The sequence below is a fragment of the Cetorhinus maximus genome, chromosome 7, assembly GCF_964194155.1.
Source record: "Cetorhinus maximus chromosome 7, sCetMax3.hap1.1, whole genome shotgun sequence".
Taxonomy (NCBI): domain Eukaryota; kingdom Metazoa; phylum Chordata; class Chondrichthyes; order Lamniformes; family Cetorhinidae; genus Cetorhinus; species Cetorhinus maximus.
The window spans coordinates 39,147,819-39,162,442 of NC_135885.1; the positions used below are offsets into that span (position 1 = coordinate 39,147,819).

General features: G+C 41.0%; 1 protein-coding gene across 1 annotated transcript; it reads right to left on the reverse strand.

Moving 5' to 3' along the window:
* Positions 1-1,093: 1,093 nt before the first annotated feature.
* Positions 1,094-14,254, reverse strand: alox5ap (arachidonate 5-lipoxygenase-activating protein). Its single transcript, XM_078544853.1, has 5 exons — positions 14,108-14,254; positions 13,904-13,985; positions 7,824-7,894; positions 4,256-4,337; positions 1,094-1,427 (listed from the first exon to the last, which is right to left on the reverse strand). The coding sequence occupies exons 1-5, from the start codon at positions 14,175-14,177 to the stop codon at positions 1,265-1,267; spliced, it is 468 nt and encodes a 155-aa protein (XP_078400979.1). The 5' UTR covers positions 14,178-14,254; the 3' UTR covers positions 1,094-1,264.
* Positions 14,255-14,624: the final 370 nt, after the last annotated feature.

Genomic DNA, 14,624 nt, shown 5'->3' on the forward strand with positions numbered 1-14,624 from the left:
GGGAGAGAGGGCTGTGAACAGAACCACGATCAGTGACAGGCAGAGGAAAGGCAGGAGGGAGGAACAGTCTTGCCTTGAGGTGATCGGAACCTTGGGAGAGGGGAGGTGCCACTATCTTTCCACATTCTGATCCAAAGCCCTGGCTTCTCAGTGCTATGGGTGCCGTTTTGTTGAGGGCATTAGCATGTGCACTATTTGGGCTGAATCTTCTGGCTGACGGATGGGTGGCGGAGCCCGCCCGTCAGCGCTTAAAATGTCGCGCCAGCGTCCCGACGTCAGCGCACGGCATCGCAATGTTTAGGTCGGCGGGCACGCTATCCAGTGGGATGCACGCCCGCCATTAATTAAAGGCCTTGTTAAGGCCGTTAACTCTCCAATCGACCAGGATTTTGAGGGGCCCGTGCGAACTTCGGGTCGGCGCGTGGGCCCAACGGGCAGGCGGGTAAGTGATTTCTTTACAAACCTCATCCAGTGGCGGGATGAGGTTTGATTTCGGATTTTAAAAAGTTTAATAACGTTTTCATGTACTTCATTAACATGTCCCATCTCGTGTGACATTTTCACATGAGGGGACATGTTAATGATTTTTTTATTTTTCTATTTTTAATGTTTCACAGCCTTTCAGCGATCTCCCTGAGGCAGCACTTAGCCTCAGGGAGATGTGCGCTCTTTTGCACGCATGCGTGAAAGTGCGCACTCTCGCATTTGGGGAATCCCCCCCTGCCCGCATAGCGCTTCCCGTCGGGCATCACGCTGGGCGGGCCTTAATTGGCCCACCCACGTAAAATGGTGGCGGGGCCCGTTTCGGTAGCACCAATTGGCTGTCCACCCGCCGCCGAGTCGGTCGGGCCGCTCGCCCATCAAGGGCAAAATTCTGCCCTTTATGTCTACCATCAGAAGTGTTTTGCCTGTTACCATGCAATGAGATACCATCTCGTGAAGTGGCTGTCCATACTATTGAAAGCATCAGTGGGCCTTGTTTATACTATACCTTTTAGCTGTGATATAAATGCAGCATAACCCATGCTCATGCAACATAACTCTGATTCTGTAAATTTGGCGCAGTGTATATACATGGTGTCCTGAATAATAATTAAGTTCCAGTTCAATTTTATTGGTATGTCATTAAGGAAACAATATGGGCATTAAAATCTGTACTTAACTTTTTCATCAAAAAACCACAATTAGATCTGCTCAAACATGTTAGCAATGGATTGGAGTTATTAAAGGTTAAATGTTAACTCTAACAATTGGTGCCACTTGATTAGGGAATGAGAAGCAAAGCAGCAGACGCTTTTGTGACTGTTTGAATGTAATGCAGAAAGTTGATTCCAAAGAAGTAGTTTGTTGCATAGTTGACAATTCCAGCAGTCGACATGATGAACAAGAATGCCATTAAACGTTTTCCAAAAAAGAAACCGGGAAGGCTGTAAAAATAAGTGAAATGCAAAAGAATTAAAGGTTTAGCTTTAGAAAGTCACTGAATGTGTTTGCTTAAATAAAAATGCTTACAGAGCTATCTGTATAAATAACTCATAGGCAGATAGGTGCAGCAACTGAGGTACTGATATTTCACAGTTGTGACCTTAAGTTTACCTCAACTATGAGTAATCTTCGACTCATTTAAAGAACGGGCATTTTTACAAATCTCCACTTTATGGTAGTGAGCCTTGTCTGCACAAGTGCATATTGGGAAATCACACGTGTGCTCCCACAATTACCTGATACGTTCACCCAAGAAACAAAATTCATTGTCACAAAATACACATTCATAAAATTATCCATGTTGAGCTTTATTAGTCTTCAGTCACCTCACTCAGGCCAATGTCACATCTTTGGATGAAAAATAATTCACATGCCATGCCCTCATAAAAGGCACATCTCCAGCTGATCAAAACCACAGGTATTAAAAACCACAATAAATTAGATGACAGTGCACAGTTTCCTCCCAGAATGCCCATTACCTAAGGCTGATGTGCAAACATACTGGCCCTGAAATTGTGTTGCTGCTCTGTAGAAGTCACATCATAAATCCAGTGGGAATGACATCCCATGTGACTGTGACAAAGATAAACTTTCTCTTCTCGTCCTTTTTGACCTGTCTTCAGACTTTGATATGGTTGAACACACCACTGTTATCTAGCTGTTGGGACTGCTCTCATCTGGTTCTATTCTTATCTATCTAATCATTGTCAGAGAATCACTTGCAATGGCTTTACTTCCTACCCCTGCACTATTACCACTGCCATCCTCCAAGAATCTATCCTTGGCCCCCTCCTATTTCTCATCTAGATGCTGCCCCTTGCCAAAATCGTCTGAAAGCACAAAATCAGTTTTCACATATATATCAACAATACCCAGTTCTACCTCACCACCACCTCTTTCAACTCCTCCATTGTTCCTAAATTATCAGACTGCTTATCTGACATCCAGTGCTGGATAAGCAAAAATTTCCTCCAATTAAATATAGGGAAGACCGTAGCCATTGTTTTCGGTCCCAGTCCAAACTCCATTCCTTAGCTACTGGCTCCATTCCCCTCCCCAGCAACAATCTGAGATTAAGCCAGTCTGTTTGTAACCTTGGTGTCACATTTGACCCTGAGATGAGGTTCCAATCTCATTTTCATACCATCCCTAAGGCCGTTTATTTCCACCTTAGTAACATCAATCAATTTCACCCATCTCAGCTCATCTGCTGAGGAAACCCTCATTCATGCCTTCATTGCCTCTAGACTTGACTATTTCAATGCACCCTTGGCTGGTTTCCCACATCCTGCTCTCTGTAAACTTGAGGTCATTCCAAATCCTGTTGCTGGCATATCTTAACTCACAACAAGTTTTGTTCCCCTCTCATCCCTTTGCTCCAGGACTCAGATATGTTGGATCCTGGCCCTAAGACAGATTCTCTTGTATGGCTTTATGTGGGCAGAGACTCTTCCTGATCTACCATGTTTTAAAATAAGAAGGCTGAACCAAAGGCAGAAATTCCCTAAACGTGTTTGTCCTACGCCTAGTAGCTCAATCAGAACCCAGCATATTATTGGCTCAAATATATCTGATCTCACCAGGCATATCTGACTGATTCTGGTGCAGGTGAGGACAAGTGGGGTTAGATGTTGGCCCTTGTTTCCTGACGCCTGAAATACTAGAAAATGTTTGGTTCCAACTGCCCTGTCCCATCCTTTCATAATTTTAAGCAATTCTATACATTACTCTGTAATCAGAGTTGTTCTAATGAACAAAGCCCCAATATTTCGAGTTTTCTTCGTATTTGTATTTCCTCAAAGCAGGCAGTAGCCTGGTGAATCTGAGTTGTACCTTCCCTAAATATCTTTGTTATGATGGGAAATTTTAACTCCTCTGTACAAGAAACTGATGGGATGTGATCAAATGTCCATTTTACATTTGCCCCCAAGTTTACTTGATATTGACTCCAATTTGTGATTTAACCATGGCGCCTTTATCACTACACAATGACCCAAATGAGACCATGTGATAAAAACATTTTCAAAATGTAATTATAAAATAGGACTAACTATAAAATGCCAACACTTGAGCAAAGCAACTTGATTGAAGAGGAAGATTTGTACTTATTAAAGGATGTGGAAACCACAATGTTCACCCTACTGATGTGGAAATAACACCAAGTGTTTAGGCAGCTAGATGAAAGAGGAAATTGTTTCAAAACAAGACCATGAGTTACAGGGCAATGTTGAGGCACTACAGAGCTGACCGTAACCTCAGCAGAAAGGTGGGCAGCACAATTGCACAACTTGCCTGATGTTCTCGGAATGAGGCCTGAGTCATTTTGAGAGCAAGGCATGATTTTTATCTGAATGGTGAGATGCAGTTGCTGAACCAGCCTTCACAGGCAGCTTGCCAGTCAGACTGGATGGAAAAGTTTCATCCTGCATCGTGACCTCCAGAAGCTTTCTGATGTAAAGCTACCTGGCGATGCAGTAGTGGGTGCTTTTCTGAGGTAGTAGGTGGGTCAAAATAAAAATGTTTTTTCAAGACTGGCCTCTCAATAAACCTGACCTGATACTAACAACAAGTAACAAAACTGAAGGGTATTTTCCATTCCTCAGCATCAACATCTCATCACTCAGTCGATAAGCACAAAAGTTAATCACTTCTTTAAAAATATAATTGAAATAATAAACACAAAGACAAGCATCCTGATGACTAATAGCAACAATGCCTAAAGTTACAGACTTACATTTAAAGAAGTGGTTGTGGAACAAAGAACATTTACCTTTGACTGCTTTGTCCTAAATAACCCACAAAGTATTTGTGCCTCACCACCAAATACAACAACCCAGCGAAGGCTGCAGGAGCTGACAAAAGAGAAATCACAGAGCAGCATTAGTTACTCTGAATCTTAGTAACCTAAAAATGAGTCAATTTTGACATTGCCCATTGCAAATGGTGTTTGCAACAATCCCATTGAACTCTCAGAAAACAGAAGACATCAATTTTTAAGAATTATGAGTGCAAAGTACCTTTCACAACCAGAGCTAATAGCCTGAGGCTGTCAAAATATCAGAGATTACATTGAGGTTATGCTGTTTTAGCAAGATGAGCAAAACAGAGGGGCTCTGGAAGGAATGCCACTTTTAAGGTCTGACTATTGTTATGTAATGTAAAGGAGCTACAAGGACATCCCGTTTGTGTCTTATAATTAAAATTGGCTCATTAAAATTCCTTAACATGTGTCTCTTTAAGAAAGTTGACACGTTAAGTCTCAATCAGATTGGTCAGTATCTGGATAGGCAGTGTACCTTGTGGAATTAAATGTATAAAAGGTTGTGGAGGTGAATTACCACAGTCGTTTTTCTAATCATTTGCTATAATGTTGGCAGATGAGCTGCAGAAACCCTGGAAAAATGACATAAACACAGATTTTTCAACCCAGTAAAGAAGCAAATGGCCCAGGAGAAAATGGATACCATATCTACGATAGGAGATTCATCATGCTGGCATACCAGAGTTGAGCACAGATGATTAGAGAAAGGTGAAAGAACTGAACCTAGATGGATAAATTTGTAGGTTAAATCTGGAGTCAGGCAGGGCTTCCCTGTATTGTTCATGTGCTGTATCGAACCTTTGGCTGGGTCCATCAGGAAGGATACAGGCATAAGAGGGGTGGCGATCCCAGGCAACTGAGGCACTCAGTTCAAAGCCTCTCCGTACATGGATGATGCTGCCATCTTCTGCTCAGATCCCCTGTCAGTTCACAGGCTGATGAGCATCTGCAGTCAGTTTGAACTGGCCTCGGGAGCCAAAGTAAATCTCAGCAACAGTGAGGCCATGTTCTTTGGGAACTGGGCTGACTGATCCCTTGCCCTATTCACAGTCAGGTCAGACTATCTGAAGGTACTCAGAGGGGTGCAGCGTGTGCTAAGAAATGGAAGGAACGTATAGACATGGTGTAACAGAAACTGGTCATGTGGTGGGCATTGTGGGTAAGAGCCTGGTCATCAGGTGCAAGGTGCTCTCTGTGTTGTTCTACATGGTGCAGGTCTGGCCCTTACCCCATTCCTGCACTGTGGTGGTCACCAAAGGCATCTTCCGCTTATATTGGAAATCAAAAGTGTACCATGTCCACTGGGACATGATGCACATATCTTTAGATAAAGGGGAGAGATATGAATCCAACGTCACTCTTATCCTGATGTCCACCTTTGTGTGTTGCTGCATCAATTTGTGCACAAACACCAAAGTGTCACTACATCCTGAAGTTTAGTCTGTCCCCGGTGTTGAAAAGGATGGGTTTGGCCACAGAACGCTCCAGTCATTTGGACCATGCTGTACCACCTGTCCCTCAAGGAAGGGGGCATACAGAAAAACATCTTTGATCACAAGTGCACTTTAATGTTCTTGATGTCCTGTAGAAAACTGAGATGGCGAATCCTGTTGGATTGTTCCCTAAGCAGACTGTCAAACTCATTTAGAAGAATGCCCCATCTCCAGAATTCTCAAAAAATCAACAGGACATGGTGTGGCTGGTAGTGAGAAGGGCTCTCCCTGTCAGATTGGAGTCTTGGTGCCAATGCATGCTGCCCTTGTGGCAGCTGTGGTGGGAAGAGACCATTGCCCACCTCCTTCTGGGATGAGCCTTTGCAAAGCAGATCTTTAAAGTGATGCAGTGGCGTTTATCAGGTTCATCCTGAGCAGCTCCATAACAAGACTCTCTGCTCACCGGGCTGTTCCCAGGAACGCACACTGTGATAAACATAAAGTGCTGCTGGAGGACTATCAACTCAGTGAAAGATGCTTTTTGGTCTGCTCAAAACTTTTTGGTCTGCCAGTACAAAGAGCTATTGATGACCGAGTGTTGCAAAGTGCCACATTCCAAGGTTTAGGACTATGAGTTGAAAGATGCACTAAAGCTTGAGGCAGCCAATGCAAAGGCTCAAAGAGGAAAGGCCACTTTCTAAGGCCCTCCCACCATAGTACGCCAAGGGGCTCAAACCATGTGTAACACTTCAGGCTATATGCACCAGAGAATGTTTGACGTGAAATGTAAATATATGTTGTAAATATAACCAGGTTTTGTGAGGCACCTCATGTAGTGTATTAAAAGAAACTGATTTGTATGACACATTTGTACTGTTATGTAATGTGCTTTTAGAAATTTTATGCATAAAATATATTTTTGGAAAATAATTTGTACAAGATCAGGGTATCGTATTGTTGAAGCTGTAAGATTAACAGTATAATACTAAGCTAGGCTTGTTATTCAAAGCTGTTAATTTGTCTGACTTACATTATAACAGAAATAAGGATGCAGGATTGGGGTTAAGTATTCTAACTGCTACACCAACCACTCTAAGCTTCCAACTCAATTTCTTGGGCTGGGCATCATCAAGTATCAAGGCTGGGCTCCCAACGGGATCTTTGCTACTAAGGGGAAGCTTACCACCGAGAAAGAGAAAGATGCAGGTGGTGCTGCAATGTTACACCCATTTAAGGGGCAGCAAAGGCACAAAGATCTGAAGATTCAATATTTTTAGGCCTCAAACTAAGCTGAGCCTTAAAGAAGTAAGTTGGGGGAACAGAGAATGAGGTGTCACTACTGGGCTTACTCCCTCCTAAAAGCTAATCACTAGGACTTCTGCTGTTATACCTTTGACTTCTATCATCCCTGTGCTGATGGCCTCTGGGGTCAGCAACAAAATGAGGGGAAGGCCTGAAAGCCAGGTAGGCTGCCAGGCCTCACCTCCCCACCATGACTGATATGCAGGAGGTTGGCGAAGGGGCAACCAGAGGCCTTCCCTGTGGGACTGGGGGCAGGTAAATGTAAGTGGGACAGGAATATCTAAAGTAGCTTATTCCCACACTATCTTCTTTGGTTTTCCTCCAACGTACCATGTGAAACCTTTCATTTTGTTCTATTAGATCACCTCATTTTGGAGGTATAATGGGGGAAAATCCAGGCCTTAATGTTATGAGTTCAGGATAGTAATTGAATATTCTGAAAGTGTTGATGAACAAGGTGTTCCTGAAATTTTATCAAGTTCTTGCCCATTGTTCTCACAGCGTAAAGCATTACAAACCCTTGGTAAGAATTACTTTGTAAGCCAATGCCAACCATTGATTCCCCTTTATGTGCCATAGGAGAATCAATAATGCTACTTTAATTTTTATAGAAAATGCTACCAAAGTCTCAAATGATTTGGATTATCTATAAAAATGTCAGAGACATGAGAGGGAATATTAATATAGGCCAAGTAAATAACACAATAAGAGAAATACATGAGTTTAATTTCCCAAACTACAAGTGAGTTCTTCATATGTAAATTATATAAATACTACCTCACCTTGACTACAGAAAAGTCCAGCAGTCCACAGCAAAACAAGAAATGTGGGATAAACCTCAATGCAGTTATGGCTAAAAACAAAACAGAAAATATAATCAAAGGCAACGTCAATTTCCCGACAATGTTATAGGAACATAGGAACAGGAGTAGGCCATTCAGCCCTCAAGCCTGTTCCCGCTATTCAATGATAAAATGGCTGACCTATAGCTTACCTCCATCCTCTGCCTTGACTCCATATCCTTGTCTAGCAAAGGTGTAAGGATCTCAGATTTAAAATTATTAATTGAGCTAGCATCTACTAATTTTTGTGAGAGGGATGCTACACTTCTATCACCCTTTGCATGAAGAAATGTTTCCGAACTCTCTTGAATGGCCTGGTTCTGATTTTAAGGTGATGTGCCCTAGTCCTAGACTCTGCCACCAGCAGGCAAAGTTTATTTGTTTCTCCCTTATCAATTTGTTTCAAAATCCTAAAAACCTCAATCAAATCACCTCTGTTCCAGGAAAAGCAAGCCTTTTATGCCATCCCTCTTCATAATCTAGCCCTAGGAGAACTGGTAAATTCTGGTGAATTTGCACTGCACTTCTTCCAAGGCCAATATATCCATTCTAAGGTGCAGTGTCCAATTACAGCCATTATTTTGTTGAAATCATTGAATGAATGTTCATTTAGGCAATTGGAATAAATAGTGGCATTAGAAATTCACCTGTTAATACACAAAGCGCCCGAGATATTTGCAACATCTTAAACAGACATGTTTCATTTCACTAGAACCAAAAAAGATTCATGTATTTGTCAGCCTGATCAGTATGTTTCAGTAGCTACTGTATTTCAGTTATAGGCCTCCAGATCATGAATGAAATGAAATTTGCACCTTATTTAAGGAGTAGGAGGAAAATTGAAAGGAAAGCAACTGTTTGAACTGAAAAGTTACACATGTCAAGTTAGAGAAGCAATCTTGATATATAGAAATGTAAAGTAAAAGGATAACTGCAATGACAATTGACTGAAGACAAAATGAAAGACTTGGTTCGAGTCCCAACTAATTTATGGAAGGCAAGCTGCTGCCCAGACTCAACCTGGCCTATGCATGAGTCCAGTCCCATACCAATGTAGTTGACTCCTCTCTGAAGTGAGCTAGCCAGCCACTCAGTTACCACTATAAAGATTCAACACATGGAAGTGCAGCGGTTCAAGAAGGCCATCTCCTTCTCACAGCAAACTAAGAGTGGAGAATAAATGTTGGCCTTGCCAATGGCAGCTGAGAATGGATAATAAAGAAAATGCTGTACATCATTTGAAGGATTCATTTAAAATGTGCATCGCTCAGCCAAAGATGGATGCCAAGGTTAGTGAGCAAGTTAAAAATAAGGCAATGAAAATTTGAAGCCTTAACCAAAGCCTAGTCAAAGGTAACACTGGTCCAACTTCAAAGGAAATTAATGTAGCAAGCTGTGGTATTGAAATGGAAAGTATATACAATGAAGACTGAAATGGAAAACCAGGCATATAAAGAAGAAAATTCCAGCAGCGTGAAAATTAACCTGACTTTATTGACAAATATTTGACCTTTTTTTTTACCTTTGTAATCAAGGGTGGGAGTTTTGATTTGAATATTATGGGACAATTAACAGGGGTGAAAGACAAATGAGGCCTAAAGGAGAAATAGGATATACAGACAGAGTTTTGGATAAATTGGAATTTGTATAGGAGAGAACTCTAGACGCTGGAGAAGTACAAAGGCATGTCTGGGGGCTTCAACAGCAATTGGATTGAAGTAAAGGCTGAGGCAAGCAAATTAGCAGAAGTGATAAAAGGCAGTCTGAGTGATGGATAGGAGATGGGACTTAAAACTCAACTGAGGCTACACATTTCACATTGTAGGGGTAGGACCTGAACCTAGTATCCAGCCAAATTCAGGACATATTAGGAGGAACACACTTCAGGTGTACTCTCTCTAGCTAGTGCCCAGATGCATGTGGGAGGGGAAAATAGACATGAGATATTAACCTGAGGACCTGTTCTGTCAATATTGATGGGAATTCCACCTTCTTATTGCTAACTAGTTAACCGTGCTGGAAAATCAAAAAGCACAGGAGTGGGAATTCGGTGGGAACAGCATTAGTCATGGCTCTGCCCACTGCTATAGACAAATTACTTGACAATTAGGTTTATATAAGAGCAATAGCTCTTTGTGTGAGGCACTTGAGGGTCCTTGGGTATCTGTGACACCATATGGTACCATCTTCATTAAAAGGGAGGTAAGGGGGCAAAATTACCAAAAAAGAGCAGAATAATTCTGCAAAAATAGTTTGTGTATTTATGAACTGTAAAGAAGGAGAAACAGATTGCATATTTCAAGCAACCACTTAAAGAACATGATGGCTAGCTACAACAAGAAATAAACCTGATGTGACATCATTTTAGTTGAGACTTTTAAAATGAATATAACTTTACACTGAGCAGTATATTGCTAAAGAGGAAATCCTTTTCTTGAAGTTTCCTGCTCATGTTCTGCATCTGACAAGTATCATCCAGCTGCTTCAAAGATTTATGAGGTAAGTCCCTTGTGTAAATTCAGGCTGTGAAAAATACAGTTCAGTGATGCCAGTCTGTGCCAGTATACTGGCATCAGGTAAACAATGGTTAAATTCCATCATACTGTCCAATACCATACCTGTGGCATTTAAATGCCAAGAGGTTAATTGAAATACTGAATGATAAAATTAGTGATTGAGAAAATTGGGTGATTTTTGAGCTGATTAAATTGAGATGAACTTACTAGCTGAGGGGAGTGTTATAGCTTCATTTTAAACAGTAAAGTTGAAGGCTAATCTGTATCACAATGTGAGTTTGTTGCCTCCCAAACAGACTGTGAAGAGAATGTCACAAGTGAAGCCAGGCTCTTTCTTACTGAGTCAATCAGCATTTGGGTCAGGCCACATAGCAGAAGGCCACAGAGCAGCAGAAGAACAGTTAGTGTGCACAACGTCTTGACACAGATTATGCTAAAAAGGTAAAATGTAAAAAAGTAAAGCTAACCATTGTGTGGTATTCTTTCATTGCTTGTTGTATCAGGTTGAACTGTCTATGCTAGTTGTTGAAAAATAAGTGGAGAAAAGTGCACAATAAGCTAAAAAGAGCTTATAATTTTAGTCTCAAATTGAAAGCTATAGTGATAATGTAAGTGATAGTAACTTGGAATCTCAATCAGGATAATAGTGGAAGTTCACCATCAGCTGCTAGGCATTAAAAATTTAGATGATTCATTATGTCATCGACTATGTAGAATCATTAGACCTCTAATCTTTAATTTATTTTCTTAATCCCAACATCCTTTACATTTTATCACCTCAGTAAGCTGGAAGGTGTACAAGAGGACTCTGAGATAATTTGTTTCACTTCACTGTCAGTGTTCCTTACTCTTACAGTTGGGATGGTTACTTTATAACCTAGTAGAGTTGCATTTTAAATTCTGTTTGATTGAAGTCCTGTATCTAAATGCCCTTTCCCATTCCCCTCTCCCTCTAAATAACTGTCAGGTGGCAGCATGCATATTCAAAATTTCAGAGGCAACCGTGCAGACAAAATACACCTCCTTTAATGTATTTTGATTTAACTGGAACTAATTTAACACCCAATATGCCAAGGCTAGTATTACTCAGCTAACAGTGGTACTTCCTGTTTTGATGCATTCTTATACATCAGACTTTGGGCTTGTCACAAAAAGGGCAATCCTTACATTTCTTCTCTTTGACAGGATAAACAGCTTTTGGGACTAGTTCTCAAAGGCTAGTTTTTGGAAGTTACTGAATAGGTGTAGGAAGAAGAAAGCAGGGAAGGACTTTAAAGCTTTTTTTTGGAAGAGGAGACTTACACCCAATAATTACATTGCACAGGAAAAGTTAAAGCAACAAATAAAGAACAGGATAAAAAAACAAGCTTTTAATGCCTTTGAATTTCAAGGGGTAGAGTTTCCATTAGGTTGCACTCTTACTTACAGCACAAGTCACCCAAAACTCCTTTCAGCTAACCTGCAGAACCAAGAATCTCCAAATCAGTGGCTGGACTGCCAAAGTCAGCGCTACTGGAACCATCCAACTTAACGGTTGCAACGTTTCACCATCTGCTCCTCACAGGCAAGCCAAAAGACTGATTTGTATAATACTTTTCTTAACCTTTATTTCTGGACTCCCTTCTCATTTTTAATCTGTGTGTATGTTTCTTGTGTTTTTATTATTTTTACTCCCATTTTAGCAACTAATAAACTTATTCTTTCATTGACTCAAGATAGCCTGGTTAAATTGGCTCCTTTTAAAACATAAATACATTTGGGCTGCAAAAAGGTATCCACGAGGGAAGGGATCCTTTTTAAGTTAAACTTGTTAACCAATCAACCAAGGCGGAGGTGGGGGGTGGGGTGGTTGAAGAAAGAAGGGGAGACAGTTCATCTCTCCTCACCCAGGGGCATAACAGTTTGGGGGACCTCGTCCAGGATCATAACAAATTGGGGGACCTTACCCAGAAACCAGTCGTTAACACCCACAGAACTGGCCTTACCCCCAAAATGAATTAAACACCATTGTGAGTTTTCACTAATGGCATCCGCTGGCAGAACTTGAGAGACTGTTAAAATTAAACTGGTTGCTTTTGGTGCAAGGACAGTAAAGGGCATATTTTAAAAGCTTTTGAATATAAATTTTGTTTCATTTACTAAGAAACTGACCACTCTACACCAATAGAACTAACAAATGGTTCTGTATATTTTTTAACTCGCACAATGCCCCATGAAGCCATCAACTCTGAGCTCGCTAAACCTACATTGGCTCCTGATTAAACAACACCTTAATATCTTCATCTTTGTTTTTAAAACCCTCCATGGTTTCACCCAACCCCATCCCTTAATATCCTCCAGCTGTACAATGCTCTGAGGTATCTACGCTCCTCTAATTTTGGCCTCTTGAGCTCCACAATTTTAATCCTTCCACCATTAGTAGCTGTGCCTTCAACTGCCTAGGCTCCAGGCTTGGAAAATCCTCACCTAAACCTCTCTGCCTCTCTATTTTTAAGCCCTCCTTTAAGATACCCATTAAGACTTAACTCTTTGACTAAGTGTTTGGTTATTTGCCCTAATAATTCCTTATGCGGCTTGGTATTATATTTTGTTTTACATTGCCTCTATGGGATGTTTCATTACATTATGATAAATACAAGTTGCTGTTGTTCTAGTAGGGCTCTCAGTTGGATTCTATTGGAAAGAAAACCACTGCCAAACTCCAGGAGCTTCAGTTAGGTTAATAATCAAGCAACCTCAAGCAGTGCGGTCCACAAATTCGATTCTAAACATTAATTGCCCTTGAAAGTAAAAAAGAAATATTCTAAGCTGTTTTAAACATCAGTTTACTTTTGTTTTACACAGATTTACAATTTGTCTTTAGCTACTTTGAAGTTGTACTCCAGGTTTATTTTATCTATGTCACAGTTAAGCCTCAATTTAATGTTTAACTCCTTCCCTATAATCCATATGTTCAGCCTCAACATTGAAGAGGATGTTCTGTAACCACCAGTAGTTGTTCTGCAATCATTTTCGTGGTTACCCAATAAAACACCTTCACACCACGGAAAGAGAAGGCCGCTGTGCCGAAATTAAAATCCTGCTAAATAATAATATTTAAGATATGAATTGGGATGATGGCAAGTAAATGTAAGAAACCTTGTGCGCAATGTAGTGGAACTCACCGGGACGAATTACTGAAAGTATTTTCGCTCTAATAGAATCGATTGGCTATATTCCTATGAGAATGTATTGCTTTATTTTGTAATGGGGATTCATAAAACAATATTCTCTGGGGATTCGTTGATCTTATTACAATTGGCAGCGATGACTGGTGTTGGGAATGAGTTAACTGATTCTAACTGTGAGTTCACCTTTGTAAAAACGTCTGAAGAGTCGGCCTTGCTTTACTATTACATCACTATTGATTTTAAAACTGTCTTATTATCTTAAATAAAGCGCACAAGTTCTTGAGCCGTTACTAATATAAACAATGTGTAGAAAGCGATCGTTCCCGAGACTTACTTTGCTACATTGACCCGGTCGAAAGCTGCATGTCCCGAACGCTTTTGGAGGGATTCATTCTGCACCGAGTACGCAAAGAATACTGCAACAGAAAAGGCCAAACAGCTCTCATATTAGTGAACAACACCTCTAATCGGAGAACCCAAATGCAATCATTTCAATGTGGATGTGCATACTGGTTACAAGTAAAGCCAGTCCTCTTACCATTCTGAAGGGCACTGAGCACAGTGACAGTGCCCAGAAAGATCACATTGTCCAGGATATCAATGTCCATGCTCACGGTCTAACGGTGCCTGTGCGTCTGCCAGAGGAGGTGTTAAGAGCCAAAAAAAAATTGTCCAGTTCCTTATCTTTCTATCGGTTAAACTTCCGATTTTTCTTTTATGTTGCGTGCAGCGGAAGAATGGGCGGCAGTGGGGGAGGGGGCAATACTTTTTAACATTTCGACTATTTAGTACAAGCCCTAGTCGTGTCAAAGGAGTTTCTTTGTAAGGTCGATAGGAGGGACAACGAGTGAAGAATGCACAGTTTCAGTGATAAGTATCATTCTTATCAGCTAAAAGTAGGCCATTCGGCTCTTCGCGTCTGTTGAGCTATCCAGCTAATACCATCCCACGCCCTTTCCACATCTCCACATAGCCATGAACTTTTTTCCCTTCAAGGACTGGGAAAACGAGGTAACATGGTGGAGAAGCACTGACAGACATTTAACAGGGTGATT